At 36.9% G+C, this 24,669-nt stretch overlaps 2 protein-coding genes across 4 annotated transcripts in view; one reads left to right on the top strand and one right to left on the bottom strand.

Moving 5' to 3' along the window:
- app (Palmitoyltransferase app) overlaps positions 1-17,003 on the top strand; it is a 71,599-nt gene extending 54,596 nt beyond the window's left edge. The window contains 9 exon segments of the mRNA XM_068292318.1: positions 2,917-3,077; positions 3,815-3,999; positions 5,916-6,027; positions 6,117-6,271; positions 6,354-6,365; positions 6,367-6,476; positions 7,136-7,331; positions 7,937-8,066; positions 14,761-17,003. Coding sequence (XP_068148419.1) covers positions 2,917-3,077; positions 3,815-3,999; positions 5,916-6,027; positions 6,117-6,271; positions 6,354-6,365; positions 6,367-6,476; positions 7,136-7,331; positions 7,937-8,066; positions 14,761-15,704 — 2,005 coding nt within the window. The 3' untranslated portion in view covers positions 15,705-17,003.
- Positions 17,004-19,230: 2,227 nt separating this feature from the next.
- Positions 19,231-24,669, bottom strand: part of LOC137578870 (SEC14-like protein 2) — a 148,703-nt gene continuing 143,264 nt past the window's right edge. For 2 of the 3 annotated variants that reach the window (XM_068292475.1, XM_068292473.1), the window contains exons 3-7: positions 21,300-21,369; positions 21,177-21,220; positions 20,998-21,115; positions 20,117-20,929; positions 19,231-20,058 (exon numbers count right to left, since the gene is read on the bottom strand). In XM_068292475.1, coding sequence (XP_068148576.1) covers positions 19,913-20,058; positions 20,117-20,929; positions 20,998-21,115; positions 21,177-21,220; positions 21,300-21,357 — 1,179 coding nt within the window. In that variant the 5' untranslated portion in view covers positions 21,358-21,369 and the 3' untranslated portion in view covers positions 19,231-19,912. Of the gene's footprint in view, positions 20,059-20,116; positions 20,930-20,997; positions 21,116-21,176; positions 21,221-21,299; positions 21,370-24,508; positions 24,608-24,669 lie in introns of those variants that run through there. The other variant, XM_068292474.1, reaches the window with a different exon arrangement.

The raw sequence follows: 24,669 nt of genomic DNA, 5'->3' as shown, positions 1-24,669 counted from the left end.
TCAGCTTTTGATTTGTCAATTTGTCGCATCGCATCGGTTTTTGCGGTATTTAAATAAGATTTCATTTTGAATTTCACAAGACGCAAGGCCACATTAGCATTAAAAGGATCAAACCATAGACATTTCATTAAATCGACAATTTGGAAAGCGTTTTCACTTCTAACAAAAAAATAACAAGAACAAATAAGTACCATAATTGAAAAGTAATAGAAACAACTTCAACAGTACGAAATTGCTGTTTATTAGTAACTTATAATATCTAAAGGTGTAGAATCATCAATATCTATAGATATAGATATCATTTATTTTCTTTCTATTTAAGATTATTGCCTAAAGTAATTGAAAATGGCTTCAACTTCTCATTGAATTGCTTGAAAAGACTATTTCATAAGAGTAGCCCATTTTACTTACCCACTGGAAATCGCCTTGCAATGAACACGCTTCTCCAATAATAATAATAATAATAATAATAATGTTGCTCCAATCGCAATCTAAACATGAAATTTTTGATACTAAATAAATAAGCTATACATACATGCAATGCATACACAACACAGACATACAAACGATGGCAATATGTTTGAAAAAAATAGAACCGAAAAACGTTTAACTCGATTCCATTTAGTTGCACATGGCGTATACGTAATCGCTATACATTGCCGTGTTCTATAGTTGTGTTTGTTCTGGTCTGGTCTGGTTTGGTTTGGTCTGGCCTAAACTTAACCTAGCAAATAGCGCGTACGTCACGTAGTTCAAATACAAATAAAACATACAAACATTTTCCCATTCCATATACTACTCTAATGTTCCATTTTTGAATGTGTGTGTTAGTGTGGTGTGTGTGTGTGTGTGTGTGTGCTATTCTATTCAACACTGGCATTACGCTTAGACAAAATTATGCTCAACATTTTCTGCACGAAATCATTTGAGCAGCAACCAACCAACACCAAACGGAATTGCTTGTAGGTAGTAGTAGTGGTAGTTAGATAGGTGCCGCCGTTCCCCCGCCCTGCCCCTACTCCTTTGATACCCTCTTTGCCGCTCTTATGCGCCATAAAGAAAAGAAATTGAAATTCCCGGCTCAGGCTCTTTTGGATACCCACACACACACACCCCTCACCCCTCACCCGATATCTTCTTCTCACAGAAGCTGCCTTACACTTGCAATCCAAATTTATGCGCTGCTGAAAAGCAAACGACGACAACAGAGGCGGCAGTAAAGATAGATAGAGACAGGGAGTAAGACAGAGAGAGGTGGCGAGGCGGCAGCTGCAACTGCAACGGCAGCGGCACCATTTTGCCGGCGCCGCAGCGCGATTTTTATTTTCATTGCTTGCTTTATATTAGCGCACAGTCGAGTGGAAGAGGCAACCTATGGGGTATTACAATATATATCCATATATACATATATGTACACATTTATATATCTACTACGCTTTTGAGTGCTCGCATAGTTATTCCAACAGATATGTAGATATGCACACACACACACACATTCCCAACCACATTCCCATCCACTGGCTGTGGGCAAATCCAAATTGTGTTTTGCTCGCAATGCAAATCGCTAAAAGGTAGCACCATACACACACTCAAACACACACACACACACACAATGCAAACCGGGCCCCCTTTTTATATGCCATTGTCAGCGATTTGCCAGCTGAATGCAAGAAAAACCATTTTTTTAATGCATTTTTCGCAAAACGGTAGCGGTGAGGTGAGGTGAATGAATAAAGAATATGGATAGAGCGGGTGATGGGTTAGCGATGAACAAAATGTAGGAGAGTCGATGGGGAATGGGATTGCCGGAAGGGAAGGGTGGGAACTGGAGGGGAGGGGCGTTAAGAACGACGCGTTGTCATGACAAATGTATTTAACTATTTTCGGTAAGTTTTGCTACCGCTTCATCCTTCATCATCGTCATCGCACATTGACTGGCCCCAAAAAAAGAAATTGTGAAATGCTGCTGGGACTTGTTACACATAATTTTGTATTATGCTCTCAGGTCCTTTGTGAATTGAAAGCGGACGGGCCTTGTTGAGGGCGTATAGTAATGGAATGTGTGTGTGTCTGTGTGTGTGTGTGTGTTGCTTGGTGTGTGCCTGCTCTATTCACAAATCGTTGGCACGCATTGGGCATAAAGTAACAATACTCATGCTGGGCAGGCACATCCTCATTGTCATTTCTTTCCGCTTGGGGGTTACACATCATCATCCTTCTCTTCATCCCCATTATTATCATCATCATCATCATCATCATCGTCGTCATGAACAACATCATCATGCTTTATCATGCCATAGTTTTCGGTGCGCACTCTGGTTATTCGTGTTTTCCTTCCTTTCTATATGTATTTTTTTTTTTTGGCGCCTCAACGCAATTCCCTTATTGCATATTTGTTGCGATCGCATAACGTTTGGGGCCATTGCCACAAAAATGCTCAAGAGATGAATTTACAGAGCAACCCAAACCATTTCATTTCACTTGCCATCTGCTTTCATTCGAGGCCAAATAAAATCTATATGGCTGAATATTAATGCAATTCTCATCCGATTCCCGATACTAGAATCTTTCTTTAATCAAAGTTTATTCATTGATAATAGCAAAAGATATTTAAAATCTCTTTAACCTAATTAACTTTGTTTTGAACCGAATAGTCTTATCTAGGACAGTTTCTTTTAACTTTTATTTAAAATGCAATAAAAGGAAGTAAGCCACTTTAAGAAATTATTGATATGTGAATTAGATTGTGATTGGGATGAGTAAATTTATTTACTATATGGTCATAGTTGGGCATGTTTAATCAGGTCAAAATAAAAAGCAAAAAGATGATTGCCAGTTTCATTATTAAAGTCAGTTACAGTATACATAAAATTATACATTTCTCCTTAAATTTAATGACATGTTTTATTTCTACAGTTGCCCATTTCTGGCTGAACGTATAAATCCAGTTATTCCTATTGTTGGCGCTATACTCTATTTCTTCACAATGAGTTCCTTGCTGCGCACAACCTTCACAGATCCTGGCGTCATACCGCGTGCCTCCAATGATGAGGCTGCCTATATTGAAAAACAAATTGGTAAGTACACACATACATACATATGTACATACAATCCCTTTCTCCTAAATAAAAAACAAAAATCTTTATGTCCCATTCCACTGTCAATTACCGCGTCGACCCCATCCTAGTAAGTCCTTGCGTCCACTCAAAGTGAGTGTGGCCAAGGTCGTTTGCCTGTTGCCTGATGGCTGATGATGCCTACTGACTGACTTGCCTGCCATTTCCCCATACACACACACACACACAGACACACACACATTCACAGAGACAGCAGAAACACATACAGCATTCATATTTGTTTTCACTTCATTAAGTTTTGTGTGTGGTGGTGGGTGGCAACGTCAGCGGCTGTTCTCATGGGCGATGGCAAAAGTGGAAGGCACATAAAAAGTAATGAGCGTGGCATGACACAGAATGAAAAAAAAAAAAAACAGAAGAAAATATGTATAAAAACCATCAAAGCGAATGCTGCGTTGCCTTTGCACTAATGAGTTGCTCTTGTTGTTTTTGTTATTGTTTTTGTTGTTGTTTTTATATATCTACATTTATTACATATATATATATATAAAAAAATATTTAAAATGAGAAAACTTTTGCTCTTTGGCTTTACTTGCATGTCAACAACGTTTCTTCACCTTCTCCTCCTGTTCCTGTTACCCTGTACCGCCAAACACATCCGTTCCATGATGCCATCATGATGTTGAAAATGTCGATGCTGCTGCTGCATTTCCTCTGCTTCAATGGGATTTTCGCAGAGGTGCCAAACTCACTGAATAGTCCCACATATCGGCCACCGCCACGCACCAAGGAGGTCCTGGTCAAGGGTCAGACGGTCAAACTGAAGTATTGCTTCACCTGTAAGATCTTTCGACCGCCACGCGCCTCACATTGCAGTTTATGTGACAATTGCGTGGATCGCTTTGATCATCATTGTCCCTGGGTAAGTTGACAATCCATTTGAAAGCCATTCATTGACTCAATATGCATGCCCTCCCTTCATCTCCTCCCAACACTCCATGGCCAAAAAATAATAATAATAATTTAAAGGAACGCAAGTGAATGATAACTATTCACCCATATTCATTTGCTGCAAAGTGTGCCACAACTGTCACTTTCATTGCTCTACTCAGCTCGGCTCGACTCGACTCGACTTAACTCAACTCTACTCGTCTCGGTTTGGCTTTGCTCCGCTCTGTTGGGCTCTGACTTTAACCCAATTTTTGAGCTTCGCCAACCGCTGAGGTTGCTAATTTTTTAGTAAAAATAATTTCAGCCAAGAGCCGGGCGTATATACGTACGTACGTACACATCACGTTTCAAGCTGTGTGGCATGCAATTCATGCCCAACATGATAGTTGCTTTTTCTCTTTCTCTCTGACTCTCTCTCTCTCTCTATTTTTTTGTGTGTCGCACAAAAAGCGTATTCCCCGCAAGCGCCCAAAGGATGCAACAAGATGTGGCAGGCCCAAACCAAGCAAACAAACCGCTTTACATACATACAAATAACCATCCACACACATACACTAACATTAAAGTAGCCGCACTCGGTACTCTGCAAAGAAGAAGAGACCACGAAAAACCAACTGCAACGCGACTCTTTTTCCCGTTTTTCTTGCACTTGTTGTCCCAAGTAGGTATTAGTTGTTGTCGTAGTGAATACTCTAACTAAATGTAGCTGCTCATAACAAGTGGAAGCATTGAAAATTTCATTGCAATTGTATTAAATTAACATTACAATAACGTCTAAAGGGGTTGGTCGGCTCTCAAAGCCAATCCCAGGTGGCACAAATGTTAAGCAAGCTATCTATTCTGGTCAGCAGACTTTCCAAAGTTCTTTAATACTGAATTAAGCGACTGTTTTCAAATGTCAACGGATTATTGATAAATAAATTCTCTTCATCAAATTAGATATTTACATTTATTATTATTGCTTTTATTCTGTTAAGAAGAACATATGTATATCAATCTATTTTATATCTATATTCAAATCTATGGATTTGGCAATGTAAATGAATGAATTTAATGGTCTATATATGTTTCATTTGACAGTTTGTTGTCGAGCTTATTGATAACTTTGTGGGAAACGTGTATACGTATACGTGATTTCATTCAGAAACTGTTTATGTTGGCATTTGTTAAGAAGTCCTTGCCTACTTCTTGGCATCATTAATATTCAGTAAATAATAAATTATGATCATTTCTAATGTTTTAGTGACGAAAAAGAGTATTGAAATGTTGACTTTATTAGAAAATAAGAAAAGTATTCTTCCCGCTAATGCTGTCCTGTCAGCCAGCCCATCCCATCCCATCCCAACTCAACTCAACCCGGCCCATCCCAACCCAGCCCCGTCGCCCCTGATGAGTGAGTGGGCTTTGAATTTTTTATTTGCTAGCGCAAGCGTTTTGTAGCCCCAACCAAAAACCACGCAACGAAGGGCCTGGCTTGGCCCGTTGCTGTTGCCATTGCCGTGGATGTTGTGAGCCTTCATTATAAGGCGTTGCCTGTCGTCAGACTGAAGGTCGCCTTTTGGCTGTTGGGTTTTAGCTTTAGCATTTTGGCTTTAAGCTGCAACAGCATTCGCTGGGCGATGGGCGATACGAATTGGTTGTGTGTGTGTGTGTGTGTTGTGGAGGCTGACATAAATGAAGGTATTTTTCTCTTGGCGCATGGAGTGGAGGAGCATAATTTCATTTTTGGCACACATTCTGTGAAAATGCAATTAACCTTATTGTGTATATTTCCTTTCTCCCCTTTTCTGTTTTTCCCTGACTGACTCTTTCTCTCTCTCTGTGTCTCGTTCTACCTCTTTCTATCTCTCTACATGTTTCTTTCTCTCTTTCACTGTATCTTTTCAGGTGGGAAACTGCGTGGGCAAACGTAATTATCGGTTCTTTTATTTGTTTCTAGTCTCATTGGCATTTTTAGCTGTATTTATATTCTCATGCTCTGTGACGCATTTAGTTTTATGTAAGTAACATGATTTTTTTTTGTAAAAATAACTAGGATAATTGAGATTGATCCTGCAACTGTGCATATTCCTTATTCTATTCTTACAGTGATGAAAACCGAACAGGAAGTCTTCGAAGTAATAAAGAAGGCTCCCTTCACTGTGATTGTTGTGTTCATTTGTTTCTTTTCCATTTGGTCTGTCATTGGCCTGGCTGGATTTCACACATATCTAACCACAAGCGATCAGACAACAAACGAGGATGTTAGTATATATACATATATATCTCAATTGTTGTCCTTAATTACATTTCTATTTTGTCGGTTTTGCCTCATGTTGCACACAGCTCAAGGGCTCCTTTTTCATCAAAGGGCGGTCCGCGTACACAGAATCCGTATTCGCGTGGCAACATTTGCTTAAATTGCTGTCACATTCTATGTGGACCCATGACGCCCTCGCTAATTGACAGGTGAGTTGGATTGCATATAAGTATGTAACTACTACCACTGCACTATGGGCAAAAAGTTGCATTTTTTTTCATAAGACACTTCAAATACAATTCGTTTATGCACACTTTATTCAATTCTCAAATCCCTCGAACTCTATGAGCATTAAATTGTATTTATAAATTATGTTTGTTTAACTTAATGATAATCCTAATGGGACTTGAAAAATTTATTTGCATACTTTTAGGCTTTTCCTTGTATTCTCTTTAATTGGCGAATTGTTTGAATTATCTTCTTTTTGCAATTGTTTTGATTGTTGTTGCTGCAAATTTTAAGTGGTTTTTTTCTTTTTCCACTGCAAGAACAGCAAAATGAAGCTGAAAATTTATAATTGCATTTGTCTCGAGGCAGTTTCATGAATAATTGTCCATCCATACCATTTATTCTGAAACCACTTGTTATTGTTTTCTCTACACACATCTGCAACAGACTGCAAAAATTTGGAGTTTTCTCACAACTTATCCTTAGGTTAATTCACTTTTTTTTTCAAACAGCTGAACAAGGAAAAGACTTGTTAGACTTTTCTTATTAAGATTTTGAGTAACGACAACTTTTTACCCATGGTGAGGTGGAGGGGTTTTGTTTTTATTTGTTTCTTAATTGAAATTCTCATTTAATGTAGACGCGGCATTGCCACCGATGAGTATATACAACAGATGCACCATCAGTCCAGTCCCAGGCATGCATTAAGCGATGTGATGAGCGCCTCCCATATGGTGACCACAGCTCAGCCGATGCTCGGTGTGGGTGGAATAGGTGGTGCCGGTGGTGGCGTTAGTATAGGTGGCGCTGAATTGAAGCCACGTTTCTACGATGAGGTAAGCAAATCCACAATTTAAGCGAACCAATCTGGTTTCGTCTTTTTTGTTTTGTATTGTTTTCTTTTTTTTTTTGTGTTGTTTGTTTCTTTTCTAAAGCATAAATCAATCAATCGATCGATATATACACATTTCTATTGATATCTTTTCACTACCAATACAACCACCAATTAAGAATTCATTACCACCAAAATTGATATCTAAATGTCTCAGCACTCTCTCTCTCTCTCTCTCTATGCTTGCTTCAAAAAGAAATTACAAAAACAAAAACCAAAAATGAACAAAAATTATATGAAAAATATAAAAAAAAAAAAACAATTCAAATCTCTTTCGTACGATTGAATTTAAATGCACTTCATTTTTATAATCTCTCTCTATCTCTGTCTCTCTCTCTCTCGATATATACTTATTTACATATATACATATATATATATATATTGTTTGTTTTTATCTTCTACTTCTTCTTTTTTTGTGTTTTTTGGGCAATGTTCTTTTTGGTAACTGCAAAAAAAAATAAACACCAACTACAACAACAACAACAATCAACCACAAAATCACCACACAACTCCAACAACAACAACAACAACTCTAATAATAAATACCAGTCAAATCCCTCCTCATCGACATTGGAGGGCAATGGAGCAGCTGCTGCCATCAATGGTCATGCCCATGCCCATGCTGGGAATGGAAACGGCTTTGAGCGACCGCCGCCCAGTTATGATTTGGTTCAAAATGGTAAGTCACGCAAACAGCATCAAAGGTGCTCACTGCAAACATTGCTGCCAGCCAGCGCCCAGCACCAGTTCAAAGCGAACAAACACAAGCAACTTAAGCAACATCAGCACCAACAACAACAGCATCAGCAGCAGCAGCAACAACAATTACATCATCATCATCATCAGAAGCAACAGTTAATGGCCGCCGAATTGCAAATGGCCCAACAGGACGGAGTGGCAAGCAGTCATCATCATTCACCATCTTTAATGCGTTCACCGGCAACATCGTCGTATAGATTGAATCTGAAACGCTCCCTGCACCTGCCGCTGACGCCGTCATACGATGATGTGCGCAACTCACCACTGCCGCTGCTCCATCATCATGTTCATTCACAGCAGACAACGGCCATTGGCAGTGTGTCAGTGGCCACAGCAACGGCAGGTGGCGGCGGCATAGGAATCGCCAGCGGCGGCGGTAGTAGTAGTAGTGTTCCTGGTGGCGGTGGCGGTGGCGGAGGCAATTCATCATCATCGACAACAGCACCGACCTCAGTATCAGTATCAGCATCAATGGCAACTGCAGCGCCACCATTGGCACCACCGCCGCCGTTGGCACCGCGACGCCCATCGACGCTTCAGCTGCAGGGCAGTGGAGCGATATCGGCCAGTAATACGACCTTAACCACAATACACACATCGGCCCCACAGGCGCCGGCGCCCAGCGATTTTAAATACTATTCCCCGCAACGCAGCACCGACTCGAATCTAATGCGAAACTATCCATTCCCGAAGGCGGCGCGTGGTATGCGCCGTCAGTCAACGCAATCGGTGGACTCGCAGAAGGTCAACATTGCCGGCTATCAGCCGTTGCCAATGCGGGCCCGTTATAAGCATCAGGAGGTTATGTTTGAACTAAAATCACCGACTAATCGGCTAACAATTCGTGAATGCGATTTTGGCGGTGGCGGTGAGCCCTGCGACGATGATCAATCGATTAAGGATAGCCAGATCTTTCGTGTTAGTAAACGAAATCTTTATATGAATCACCGTTCGCCATGGAAGGAGCGGGATCGTTATTCGAATCTGTACGAGTATTCGTTCAACATAGATCTAAACTCGATTATCGAGGATGCGGCGGGCAGTGACTCGTCATAGTACGCAGTTATTAGCTGTCAGCAAATAATGATAATAGCAATTATTACTATCCTATCACTGCCGCCATTAATGGAGCACAAGTCCATGGCATTCATGGGTTCTGTGGGTTCAATGTGGCCATTGACTACATTTTTTATTGGTTGTTAAATGCTGTATATATATATATATATATAATGAGGGAATGAATAGCCCCTGAAAAGCCCCTTACCCCATTTCCCACTACCTGTTGAACTTTCCAATATAAATCTCTCTCTCTCTCTCTCTCTCTCTTTCTGCAGGCCAAGCAGGCCTATATATATACCTATCATACTATATATTTATAGTAGTTGGAAACGTTAAACAACAGATTGTGATTAAGAAGAGATATATATTTAAAGCTGTTAGTCGGCTTAGCCGATCTAAAAAGCATGAATATTTGAATAATGTTTTCCGATTTCATAACTCACAATTTTGCGAATTAAAACTAAGAATTGGTGCTTCGATTTCAAATTAATGTCCTTTCAAATCAACTCTGAATCAAGTTTGATAACGTTTATGTAAATTTTATATTCGATTTGAACGAATTGATCGTATAGAGTGCCGCCAATTGGTGACTTTGCCTTTGACCAACCATGGGAAATATTTCTTATCTATCTATCACAATCTGTTACTGTAGATCATAAAATTAATATTACACATTTGGCTTCCATGATAAGCGCATAGTTAAAACTTATATTGAGAGATAAAGCAGATGGGGAGGAACGATCTTGAAATGAAAGTAAAAGAGATAACAACAATTTAGGGCAGTTTTTGCTAGAGCTAAGACAGATAGCCAGGTAGTTTGTGGTTATTTAATTGGATTGTGATTTTCTAGTATTCTGTATTCTGTGTTTCTGTTTTTTTTTTTTTTTCTGCTTTAAGTTTGCACGCGATTGAAAACAAAAACAAAGAAAAAAAGTAGGTGATATCTAATTGTATTGTTAGTAATTAATAGCAGCAGCAAGAGCAGAAGGTTTGATATGTTTTAATTTTTCAAAATTTTTTGACAAAACCCACCTCCACCCACCACACACCCCGGCCCCCCCTCCCCTTTTTAGGATCTTATAAAGTCCGTGGAAAATCCTTATCCAAATACCAATACCAGAGACAGTAAAACCGAAAACCAAAAACCAAAACCAAAACTAAAACAAAAGTTGGTTCATAGAAACTTTTGCGTTTATTTAGCACCTGTTTCCCAGGCTAGCCCACATTGGTGCCTTACACATTGAAGTAAAAGCAAGCTCTCCTCATTGGAGCAGAGACACACGATATACATGCATTCCATGTGTATATGCACCATGGGTCTACGTCCAAAAACCACCTCCGCCGCCACTTCCAAATATTCCAAAGTGTTTTGTAGTGTAAGCCCAGAAGAACCAACCGACCAAACGACCAACCAACCAACCAACCAACCAAAAGACCTTCTGCATGTGTAAAAACTATGTTCAAGTAGTTTAGCTTTAATTTTATATTTCTAATACAAATATTTTATCCTTTAGTTGTGCTCTCAGTTCTTGTATATATGTCTGTACATATATGTATATTGTATTTATTGTTTTGTTTTATGTTTTATTTTTTATAATTTCTCAAAGCAATGCGTTTTGCGCAGTCACTTGGGCAGATATTTAATTTAATTTGTAATTTCGTAGCTTCTGTATGTTTAAGGTTTCAATTGAAAGCGATAAGTAAAGTAAAAGAAAACAAAAACCTTATTAGCATAGGAGAAGAAAAATTGTACTTACATTAAAAAACAAAAAAAAATGAAAATATGTATGCGAAATTAGAGAGAAAACTAAAATATAGCCAAAAAACTGCCATTTATCAAATAAAATTAACAAGGAAAACCAAAAACAACAAAAAAAGAATTGAATAAAATTTTGTTAGAACTTTTTTGATTTCATTTTTTACAATGAAAAACCAACGTAAACATATTGAATTCCATAAGAGTTCAATATAATTTTAAGAAACGAAACATTTTAAACAACAACAATAAAAAAGAAAAAATCAATTAAAAAACCTAAAACTAATCGCGCCAAATTGAATTATAAATTTATGCAAAAATTGCCAGGTGACTGCTAGAAAAATTATTAAAAAAAAAAAAAAAAAACAAGAAAAAACAACAACAACAAATATAAATTAGATAACATATTTATATTTATAAGCAAATATGTTGCAAAAGTGAAACACACACACATACATATATATGTAGGATGAACTTTGCCCCCATATGACATTGCATTATCTGTCGCATTGGCAATTAATTTACCAATTTATTCATTAGTTCATTCTTAGTTTGTATTAAAAGTAAATTAATAAGTTACTTGATTTATAATAATCAGATTTCTGCTCACGGCTCACAGCCCCAAAAGGTGTGCATAGCTCAAGAACCACCAAGTTCTATCGTCAACAGACTTTGCTGCTAAAACTGGTTGGGAATTCCAACAACAGCAAACGAACCAATAGATGGGCAAAGCTTTTAACTGCAATTGTAAAATTCATCAAATTATTTACTACTTTTCATTAATGTATTGTCAAATAAGGCGACAAAACGACAGCTGTGTCATGTGGTGGTAAATTATTATTATATATAGTTCCGCTTAGGCCCAACAAATGATGAAAATGATCATATTGATGATGAATAAATGTAGCATAATTGGCATATGGCTGATGTATTTTAAAAATGACATTGAAATTAGAACAATAAGCAAGCTTTCAGTAAAACAGAAAAACGAAAAACAAAAAATTGAAGGAAAACCAACAAAGAAAAATGAAACAAAAAACGCATATTAGATCGGCAATTCGCAATTTGCGGCACGCGCTCAGTCTCCAAGGCTTTAAATGTTGCGCATTAACAATATTATGAGTTCCTTTTATAATATAACAGAAATCTATATGTATATACATATAAATATATATATATATATATGTAATAATAATTATATATAAACACAAAAAGAACCGCTAAATGGCAAGGCAATTAAATTTCTAAATGAAGTTTGTGTGTAATAATGAAGAATTAAGATATACACACACACACACAGAGAAGCCCATATACATATATGTATATATATATATGTATATTGAAATGTTAAATGATAAAGAAATGTTAATAACACACACACACACACACATGCAGAGACAGCTAGACAAACATACTACATACAAACATACATAATTAGAGAATATACAGTTGAAATTTATACAATAAAATACGAATGTATGTATTAACCATGTTACAAGAAAAAAAAAACCAAAAACCAATGGCATAATGAACAACAAATTAAAGTATATTGTAAATGCAATTATGCAAAAAATTAACAAAAAACAAAAAAACGAAACCACAAACAAACATACACCAAAAATGGTTTGCTCCCAAAGGATTGGGCTAATCTACACATAGATATATATATATATATTTATATATATATATATGTATATGCATACTCGTACATGATGATGATGATGATGATGATGACGAGAAATGTGGGGCCCAGGTTCTCTCTTCCTCTCTCTGTCTCTCTCTCTCTCTCTATTTTCATTATATTGAATGAAAAGCTTCTTTGTTTTTTTTCGCTGTCGCTGTCACCGCTTCATATACTAATATATAAATAAACATATATCTGCCAATCCCATTTCACCACCCTCTTATCCAAACTACTTAACCCCAAGTCTAACTCACTCTCCCTCCCAATGTATAGGTATATATAATTGTATTTGATTTCTATCATATCAAATAGATCATAGCCAAACAATCCATTCCCAACATTTCCCACTCCCTCCCATTCCATTCCCAATAATAATACATATATGTATTTTTTATAGAAACGGAAAACGGAAAACAAATGTGAAAATTATAATAATTTTTTCCCCTGATTTGATCGCACACACTAATGTCACCTTAACTCTTTCTATTATCTTTCAATATACAACTTGACTATATGGAAAAATACTCGCACTCTGAATACATTTTTCTGAATCATAAACAAATTTGACCAAAAAAAAAAAAAAAAAAAAAATACTAATACAAAACAAAATTTGAGCGAAATTGTTGCAAAGGGCTGCGCGCTTAAAAACTAGAGTAAACTTATGCATTTTAAGCCTCAATTGGGTGAGTTTTCTCCAAAAATACAATAAAATACCACAACAAAAACACAACTAATATATGTATATACATATATATATTTAACAATATGCCAAAAACCAAAAGCAGTAATTGTTTTTGTTAATGTATGTACAAAAGTATATAATCAATTGACAAGCAAATATATTAAACAATGCTTATATACAAAAGAATCCCATTTTAACCAGCATAAATCCAAGCATCCAACCATTCACTTAATCCAACAACAACAACAGCAACAGCCAATATCTAACTATTCTCATTTACCGCCTTTTTATTTGCAATATCCATTAGATAGGAAATGGATATGAACATACATTCCGAAAATCGCTAAATTTCTTACGATTTCATTTGCATTGCGTTTTCGTTTTTTCATTTATTCATTCCACTCTCAAAGCAAAAAAACACAAGGAAAAAGTATAAATTAAAAGCAATTTACACAGTATTTATCTATCTCACTCTCTCTCTACCCTCATTTTTTATGTGGCATGCTTAAGAATTGGCACCCTATATACTTGATAATTACATACAATTTGTATAATTAGTTGATAGATTTATTTATTATTTATTGTAAACACAAAACACTATACACATAAGTCTACAAATGTTATATTTGGTTTAATTTTTTTAAATTATGTTCCATGATGCTCTCTTTATTGATTCAAGTGTTTATAAATTTATGCAATTTCAATTATGTTAATACCAATCACACCCACCATGGACTATGTATCTTTATCTAGCTCAACTCAACCCGCCCACCCGCTTCACACACCACGCACACCAAACCAAAAATGAAACACCGAAGTTGTTATATACCCTTGCAACCAGTTCAACAGATTCACGATTCAAAACATATTTTCCATTATAAGTTTGATTTATATATATTTTGCCTTTGCCTCGACTCTGTGAGGGCATTTAACTGGGAGCAGATGAAATCTTTCATTTTGACCTCGACTATGGTTTCGGTGTGGAGGGGTGGGTGGCAGGGGGACATAATAAATACCATTGGACGATTCGCCAATGTTTTGGCAGCTATTTACATTATATGTTCGACATGTTCATTTTTGTAGCCAAACTAATTTTAGTTTTTTTTTTTCTTTAATTTTAATTTACAGCCTTTTATTGTAATCATTTGCATTTGCGAATTTCAATTGTAACTTTCTTTTAGCTTTAATTATTTAATTTATTATTACACACACACACACACACACAAATGTACACGTATATTATAGTTAAAGAAAAACCACCAGTACGCAAAATTTAAAATTTGTTTGGCAAATCAATTGTAATGAGTATTTTTGTATAATTTTTGAAGAATTTGAAATGTATTTTTCCCTCTATTCCCTCCTCCATTATCTTGTATTTGTTTGTGAATGTAATTGATCAACTAATCGAACTTTATTTGCAATTTCATTCGCAGGTAATTCCAATAGTTTAGCCCAGTTGGTGGACAACGAGATCCCATTGGCCCAAATGGATGTGCCAATGTACAGCCAGCAGACAGCCACACAGGCGAGACAATATCGAAGTCATCGCCATCACAAGCAGCGGCAGCAGGAACTCCTCGCCTCCCCGTCGAACGGGGGCGACGGGGCACAGGCGCAGGCGGTCAGCTATGAGAATCAATTGGCCAGCGCCAATAGCGAGGACGAACTGGACCATGTGGTTGTGGGCAGTACCGAGGTGGTGGCCGCTGTGGCAGCCATTGCCACCAGCAAGCGGCATCGCAGTGGCAGTTATAGCAATCTATTCGATGCCAATTTCGAGACGGCTCTAGCCAATAACAATGGACAGCACACGTCTGGGGCAACAACAAGTGCTGCCGCTGGTGTTGTTGTTGGAAAGCCTTCAACGGCAGGAGCCGCTCTATTGGCAGCTGCCATTAGCGGTGATCGTAGTCTAGCCAAATCTGTATCCCAAACGGAGAACATGTACAGCAACGTGCCGCACAATGGCACGACAATAGCCACGGGGGGCAGCGGTGATCCAACTGCCCTGCATGTCTACTCGAACATAATTGACGAGCGCCAGCAACAGCAGCAGCAGCAGCAACACCAACAGGACACTGTGCTGTCATCCACATTGCTAAGTGATGATCTCGATCTTGATGATCCAGTTGCCTCATTTGTGGCCACGCATTCGCAACGCAAATCGGGGGGCGATGGGGCCGAGCAGGTTAAAACGGCGGATCGATTGCGTATATTGCATGATACCACAATGATTGACACGGCTCTCGATTTGGATAGTCTGGACGGCTCCAGCATGGGCAATAGTTCACAATCATGCCTGGTTAAGACAGCCAAACAGTCAGCAGCAGTTGCCACATCAGCAAACCCGATTGGCTCAAGCGCAGCAATTGTCTGATTATTTCAATCTATCTCTCCTCTCTCTCTCTCTATCAATATCTGATTATTCAGTTTTGTACATATATATAATATATACACATATCTGTAGGTTTTTATTTTTGGAGGTGGCTACTTCTACTACTACTCGACGAACAGAGAATAATTCCTTCAAAGATTTTCTTTTACTTTTTGAATAGAGTTCACTTTCAATTAGGGGGCGACACTGGGCAACAACAACCTATCAGCAAGCAACTTGAAAAGAATTAATGAAATAACAAAAAGGAAAAAATAAAATACTACCTTAAGGCGTTACGCAAAACGAAAAAAGTAAACAGATTTATATATACATATATACATATGTGTATATAAACAAACAATAGATATACATACAAAATGTGGTGAACAATGTTAACAATTCAATGGCATTAAATAGGACAAAATAAACCAATACTATAGTTATAATGTATACCTATAAATATATACATACATAGATATATATATATATATATGATAAATGTACGAAAGAAAACTGTTTATATACATACAAATACGCGCATGCATATAAAGCAATTATAAGTATATACAACACACACGCAGCCATACATAGACACACACACACAGACACACACACACACAGAGACACAAATGTGCTGTATGTACAATGTATATGGTTAGTTATAGTGTATAACTTTGTTGGTTTTTTTTTTTTTTTTTTTTTTTTTTTGAGAATATTTTAAGATTTTACAAGAATAAAACGATGACCATTGCGATGCGTTTCGTTTCGATTCGATAAATGAAAAAGTTTATTATAACAACAAAAGCTAAAACAGCTGAATTGAAATGTGTTTGGTACTAATTGTAAGACAAGCCAGTAGCCTGCAATATAAATCAAGTTGATTATATATAAATTAATACAAACAACAAGAAAGGAAAAGGCAAACGCGACGCGACTCAACCAGACAAAGAAGACCTTAAAAATGTTAACACGACAAACACAACAAAAACAGAAATGTTATAAGCAACTAAAACTATATGGCGGTGTGTATTAAATGTTCATAAATTTACATTTTAAGTGTATTTGCATGATGTCAACAAAAATCTGTTATGTGACAAGGATTTAAAAATCTGTTTTTTGAAAGCAAAACAAATATATATATAATAAAATTCGACAGCTCTATTGCATGGAAGAGCAGACAAAGTAACAATTAAAAAACAAAACGAAAGTAACAAGATAAATGAAAATGTTAAGCGTATGTTATGCAAAAACTAACAAATTACAATTATACAAAGAATAAAATTTATAAATAGTAAAAAATGATTCAAATGCACTGCAATTTTCTTCTTCAATTTCTAGGAATCAAATTATAAAATAAGATGTTTTTGTTAAATCAAAACAAAAATTAAGTGGTTCGTGCGGTAAGGACATGGAAAAAAATCTGGAGAAAACCATAAAATCCTTGATATCTCAGCTCTCCGCAGGACTATCAAGATGTCCTTTGCATCATCTATGCGCCTTGATGCGTGAAATTGTTTGGCACCAATTTCATCCTTATTCTTCAAAGGACTCGCGAGATATTTACCATTTTGTCACAAGCAAAAAAGTCCTTTTAACTCAGCTCCCCAAAGGATATTCCAGGATCTGATAGTGTCAGTCGATGCGGGTCATCAAGGACTACAATCTGACCAAATTACATCCTGATCGTCCTTAAAATGACCGAGTTATAATATAATTAACTTTTTGAAAAAATTTTAAACCAGCCGCCCCAAAGTATGCTACACTTTAAAAAATTTTTTAGTGCAGTCGCCTACTAAGTAATTCTGTTGGCCTGGTATTTCATATGCAAATTTGGTCGTTAAAACTTCGAATTTCGTCGCCCCCCCAAATTCAAAAAAACCGCCCAGCGGTTAAATTTAAAAATTCAAATGCCCAAAAGTCCGTTACGCATCTAAAAAAAATTTTCAACCAGCCACCTACTAATTAATTCTGTTGGCCTGGTATTTCATACTTGCTCTAGTGCAAATTTCGTCGTTAAAACTTCGAATTTGGTTGCCCGCCAAATTCAAAAATGCCCAAAAGTAATAAATAATAAAAATTTTAAGCCAGCCACCTACTAAGTAATTCTGTTGGCCTGGTATTTCATATTTTCTCCAGTGCAAATTTGATCGTTAAAACTTCGAATTGCGTCGCCCGCCAAATTCAAAAATGCCCAAAAGTATGTTACACATTTAATAAAAATTTTCAGCCAGCCACCTATTAAGTAATTCTGTTGGCCTGGTATTTCATATTTTCTCTAGTGCAAATTTCGTCGTTAAAACTTCGAATTTGGTTGCCCGCCAAATTCAAAAATGCCCAAAAGTATGCTACACATTAAAAAAATTTAGTGCAGCCGCCTACTAAGTAATTCTGTTGGCCTGGTATTTCATATGCAAATTTGGTCGTTAAAACTTCGAATTTGGTTGCCCGTTAAATTCAAAAAATCCGCCTGGCGGATTACATCCGTTACACATCTTAAAAAAAATGTTGCTTTTCCGATTTTTCCCAATTCCCAAATTAAACAAAAAGATAAAAAAATCTGTAGAAAACTACAAAATCCTTAATATTTCAGCTCTCCGCAGGACTATCAAGATGTCCTTTGCATCATTTATGGTTCTTGATGTGTGGAATTGTTTGGCACCACTTTCGTCCTTATCCTTCAAAGGACTCGCGAGATATTTGCCATTTTCCGTAAACAGAAAAGTCCTTTTATCTCAGCTTTACGAAGGACATTCCAGGATCTGTTAGTGTCAGTCGTAGGGGACCATCAAGGACTACAATCTGACAAAAGGACATCCTGATAGTAATTCAAACGACTGAGTTACAAGTACATTTGTGTTTTTTATGTGTGTTTTTTGACATTTTTCTGACCAACCCCCTTAGAAAAATTCGAGCAATATTTTTGGAAGGATACTAAAAATCGTTGAATGCAGATCGATAGCCCTGGTCCTGGACAATCCAAAAAAGTATGTCCTGTCGAATTCGGTAATTGTCCTGCGGAGAAATGTCCTAAAGAAAATGATAATTTTTTTCGTTTTTTAGGTCTACAATCCACAAATCCTGCTGCAGGACAAAAAAGGGCGGTTCTCCAGGATGTCCTTGACGATCTCTATCGATTGGCTCCAAAAAAAGGTTGTGGTCATCTAGGACATGAAATTTTGTGAAGAGTTCATTTTTCTTTGCTATTCCAAGGACGTGGACGAACGTGGAATTCCATCTGGCCAAAGGACATCCTGATTGACATTGAAATTATTGTAATTTTAGCTTAGTTAAGTAGAAATTTTATGTAGCATACTTCAAGGTTGAATAAAAATAATGTTTGAAAAGTGTTGCCTACTTATTGCGGGTAAAAAGAAATGATCAAATTGTTCCCATGTTTCTTAAAGGATCAGGGCGAAATCGGCGTGAAACGAATCATTTCATCAAGGAAAATTAATAGAAAAGGTTCTGTAGAACTTGTTACAAAAGGTTATGCGACCAAGCCAATAGCTAGTTACATTAAGTTACTTAATTTCATTCGCAATCTTCTTTTATTATTAACAATTACACCGTACAAGATTATCAAAAATTGTTATACAAACAAACAAAAAGTATATTACATATATGTATGTGTATATGTATGTGTGTGGGTAAATATAAAATGCTGCGCTTAGGTACGTAATAAAGACTCTAACTAACTGTACAATACAATATGCAACTGTAAACGTGAGCTGGTTTTTATGTTTGTTTTTGTTTGTTTTTTGTTGTTTTATCACATGAATTATCATTTTAGTTTCGCCAGTAAATGCTATACATTGCCGCAATTCCAACACAATAAAACAACTCGAGTGTGAGAAGTTTAAAAATGTTTGAATTGCAATTCAGTGGACAACAGTGAACTGACGAATCTGTGACTAATGCTTTGCACCGAGGTTAATACACTTGATTCTTTTATAGCCTTGCATACACAGAGAGATAGAATTTTGATAAGATGTTCTCTGGATATGGTCAAAGTACAGTTTTGATCTGATTTAAGTATTTATATACATATAAATTTTGTAATGTCAAGTTATTGTTTCTTATAAATATGGAAAGGGTAAAGAAAGTTTGTTTTTCATCAATCATCATTTAAGATTTTCCGGGCAAGGCTATAAAAATCTTCGACTAGCCGAAGTGTTCCCATTGAGGTTTGATATTGATTTCAATTCGCCGCTTCACTGCTGCTTGGCCACAATTTGTGTGCTGTCCATTTGGTGGGTCAGCTCAGTTATGCCCTCCTCCTCCTCAGTAGTCAGATCCACCCAATAGTGAAGTTTTTTGCTGCGTAAGTAGCTGGCCGAGTTATCAAAGACCACAGTGTCTAGAAGAGTAGAAAAGTTGTATTTACTTGTCTCATGATATTCATACGGTTCACTCACACGTAGTATTGGGTCGAGTGGTAATGAATCCCACCTCATCCATTTCATTGGAGTACACGGTGCCCAATGGTATTTCGCTACGTTTCTCGCCCGTCTTCTCATCGACACTGTAAATGCCAAACTTAATGTCATAGTCTATGGTACGGAATTCCCAGGAAAGTAATTGAGACTGAGCCGGTTCCTCCAGCTTATCGCCATTGACCTTGAAATGCAACTTCAATTTGTCACCCTTGGCCACTTGCGTTTCGGTGAAATCTTTGTCACTCTGCTGAGTGCTTTGATCTATAAACAAGTCCTCTGGCAATTTGCCACCCCAAACCATAAGGGATTTGCATTGAGGATCGCCATGCTTGTCGACCAATTGGCCACCCCAGGCCTTGGGAAAGTCTTTGGGATCCACATGAGAGAACAGCTGTTGCTGCCATTTATCCACACCCGTTTTATAAATCACTATCTTGCTGGTGGTGTTCTCGTCGAGGAACTTTTTCACTATATTAAATGCCACTGAGAACAATTTGGGTGCATTGATGATGTAGCACATTTTGAGCAATTCAGGGAAATTGGCCTCGTATTGCTTCACCGACGATATAACACATTCGGCGGCTGGACGCCAGGCATATTGCTTTAGATTCACATCCTGCATATCAAAAAATACCACCAATTGACGTGCCTTCCAGCCGTGTTTAAGACTTTGCTCATATGCCGATTTCATGAATCTTTCAATCAGCAAAACCAAATACTTTTGGAATTCAAAGCGTGTCACGCAATGCATCATGCCCCAGATATCAAAGTTATAGAAAGGACAAACGAGCACTGCAAAGAGAGAGAGAGAGAGAGGGAGGATTAGCTTTAGTGATCAACATGAAATGTTAAATGCTTACCCGGCGATCCCTCATTGTCATAGCCAATTAGACCATATGGCAGATATTCCTTTAATGCCCTCGGGGCATCCCATTTCTCAATGTTATCCACATTCCACATTGCTCTCGTTTTCAGACTCTAAAAATGCCAAAAATATATATACAATGAATTTTGTTTATTTGGAAATGTTGAAACTAACCGCTCTTAACATTTTCTCAGCTGCCTCGAGATTCCATTTGCGAGCTGAAAAAAAAAAAACAAAGCAACAACAAAACAGTTTATATTATTTGAATTTAAAATTGTTTCAAATTTCAAAACTCACCGCGTAGCCAGCGTAAAAGAAAGTAATCATCATGGGTATCAACCAGAACATCGCTCATTTGCTTACGGAACTGGAATGAAAGAGATGTTAATGACAAATCAAATCTACCTTGAATGTATATGGAATTATTTTGGTCACATAAAGTTAGGATTTACGTAAAGTTAATCGCATTTAGCTTAGGTATTAGCCTTCCACTAAATGACTTTCGTTTTAATCTAAATTCAAATAATCTTCAAATCGATTCGTTGTTGTTGTTGTTGTTGAAGGTCGCGTCTTGTGACCAAGATTATCTTTATTGTATTATAAATATATATAAGTAGGTACATATATAGGTCTGGGTCTGAACGATGTCGAGCAATTGGTTTGTTGGCTTTTGTTGTCTTTAATTGTTGTTCAATTGAATGTGACCTTGGGTGGCAATATGGCCAATTGTTGTTTCGATTTTGGCCCAAGAAGATGTGTTAGTTATTAGTCAAGTCTTTTCCCACTATTCAGATGGCTAACGATTAAAGATTCATTAAGTTAAAATGCATAGTTAATACAATTATAATCATTTAATTGCAACTCGTGCGCCTGCCTATGGCGATGGCTTATCAAATGAGCTGCTACTGCTGACTCATGACGCATTTAAAAACTCGGCTTGGCTCTAAGCCACAAAAACCAACAACAACAAAAACAACTGAAAAGAGAAGCAACACCACTTTGATTTCAATAACGAGGCCGCCTTGAATACAAAACAAAATACAAAAAACAAACACACAACAACAACAACAAGTTTGGCCGTTTAGTTATTTGTTAATGGCATTTCTGGTAGGTAGTAGTTGCTGTTGTTGTTGTAGTAGTAGTAGAGAAGGTTCACTTCCCTCCCTTCCTGCCCTCCTCCTCCTTCAGTCTCTCTCTCTCTCTCTCTTGCCACTGAAATTCGTACATGGATGTGAGGGACAAGTGAATTGCAGTCTTTTTGGTGCTTCATTAGCGCCGCGTTAACCAACTGACTGACTGACTGACTGACGGACTAACTGATTATTGTTTTTGGCTATTCAAACTTCCTCATAACTGAGCTCCAAAACACACATTTTGTTTTTGTACCTTTGGCTATCGTTGACTTTGCTTTGTTCTTTCATTTTTGGTTGATGACTTTGAAAAACCTGCAACTTGACTAAGTTTTCAAGTAGCCTCCGTCCATTTAGATATACACACACAAAATTTATGATATTGTATTGACCAAAAGAAAGCTTCTGTGGCAGAGGCTATCCGCTTAAATGAAGGCCAATAAAAAGGGTTGAAGGAATACAGCCAATTATAGATCACTTTCTATTTTTTCTTGACATTTGAAACTTGTTAATACTTAATGGCAAATCAAAAGGATATGCAAGTTGGGCCATAAAGATTCCAAATCATTAACAATGATTGAGATGTAAAACGAAAAAGTTAATTTCCTTATTTGCCGCCTAAAAATTTGATGAAATCGTTAAGAGAAAAATTCCCAGAAACGGGAAAGGTGCGATTTGTGTCTCACGTTTCTTCTCTTGAGTTTTTAATTCGTGCAAAAAACACAAATATAAATATTTTACTATTGGTCAAATATCAATAAAGACACGATAAATTTCTTTTCTTCACTTTTGTTTCGTTTTGACTGATATCCCTCAACTCTTGTATGAATCTTGGCTTGATTCCCATAAGGAAAACGAGTTTTTAATTTATGCAAACACTTAGAAAACCAGCTAAAGCTCTGCCCCATTCCCCATTAGTCAGAATTGTTTTGATTTATGCAGAAATGAGCAACAAAGTATAGAATCGAATGCAAACTGTACTTTGTAACCCACGGAACGGGGTTAGCTGGGTTACCCTTTTCTTCTACAGAATGTGGATCTAAGTTCTGATCCAACAATCGTACTTAAGATATGGTGATTGAAACTGTGTGGAATCCAAAATATAGAGTATATATTCTTAATATGGTCAAAAGGTGGTCATAATGAATCTACCCTTTTGGCAAGGGTATAACATTATGGAATGGAGCAGCAGTGAAAGTTATGGACATGCTAATTACCTATTCATATATGTATTTGTTATCAATTCGTTTTTTGCAATAACATTGAACACAAAAAATGTAAAGAAAGAAAGAAGATTTTATGGATATGCAAATCTTGAATGTTCAAAACAATCAAATTAAATCTTTAATATTTCAAAATTTTATTTATTTTTAGATATAGTGGAAAAGGAGTTGATGATCATAACTATTTGAAACTGTTTTGAATCCTCTTCTTTTAATCAGTTATGAGAATAATCATCAAGAGAGTTCAAAAATGGGCATGAGCTAAGAGTCCTTCAAAGCATAGCAGTCCATAGCATTTGCTAATCCATAATGAGTAAACGTTACGTATACGTAATTATTGAAAACTGTTAAGGACTAATAACTATTGCATACAAGGCAGAAGTTTTCTACTCGAACTGATTTTAAAGTGTAACTTGAATATCACAATATTTTCCACACGAATGAAGCCATGGGTTAAGGCTAGTATGTACCCGTATGCATGTAGTATATACATATGTATGTATGGGTGTAAGGTCTAGAGTTCATTGTGATCACACTCGAGTTGTGATAACTCGGGCCAGCGCTCATATTTATTTATAAGTATAATATCTAGAATTTGTAATAAATGCAATTGCAATTATCCAACGCTTTTTGCTTCCACTTAACAAAGGGAACAACCAAATGGGGGGCCATGGGGGTGATGCTTAAATTTTGAGTACCGAAAAAATGTCAATACACCGAAATAGGAAATTACACTCGTGGCTCGACGACGATGGCAACCGGTTCATTTGTTTATTCAATTGCGAATGCACCCTGTAATAAAAACTGGGCATTAAATGGGTATATTAACTTTGAGGAAACGCCAAGTGAACTCTGAGTCTATAAAATTATCAGAGTATTCCGCTAATGACTAATCAGCTCAATGACTTATCGTAGAACACAAGTCGATATATCAGAAAAACTGCAGCCGGGCATAAACAAACACAATGTAGAGGCGTACTTAACATGGATCAACAAACAACATGGTTGAATAAACTTTAAGATAAGAAACTCGACTGCTTTAAGTTCACATGTGATAACACAATTTAGCGATACTCTTTCTGTGCATAATCTGGCAATAATTTGTAGGGTAATGCAAAGTCAATGTTGCTTTAACCATTTAACCATAAGTCACCATATTTTCCACTATTTTGTGGGTCACACATGTGTTGCCGTTGTCTTCTCCTGTTGCTGCTGCCGGCTGATATTTTATTTGTAGGCGTGGCAGTTTGCATTTCGATTTCGCAAACTCAGTTAATTTTTTAAAGTTTCTGCCACAAGAACAAAATCAACAAT

The sequence above is a fragment of the Drosophila tropicalis genome, unplaced genomic scaffold (genome assembly GCF_018151085.1).
Source record: "Drosophila tropicalis isolate 14030-0801.00 unplaced genomic scaffold, ASM1815108v1 contig_694, whole genome shotgun sequence".
Classification (NCBI taxonomy): domain Eukaryota; kingdom Metazoa; phylum Arthropoda; class Insecta; order Diptera; family Drosophilidae; genus Drosophila; species Drosophila tropicalis.
This window is presented reverse-complemented; position numbering and strand designations above follow the sequence as displayed.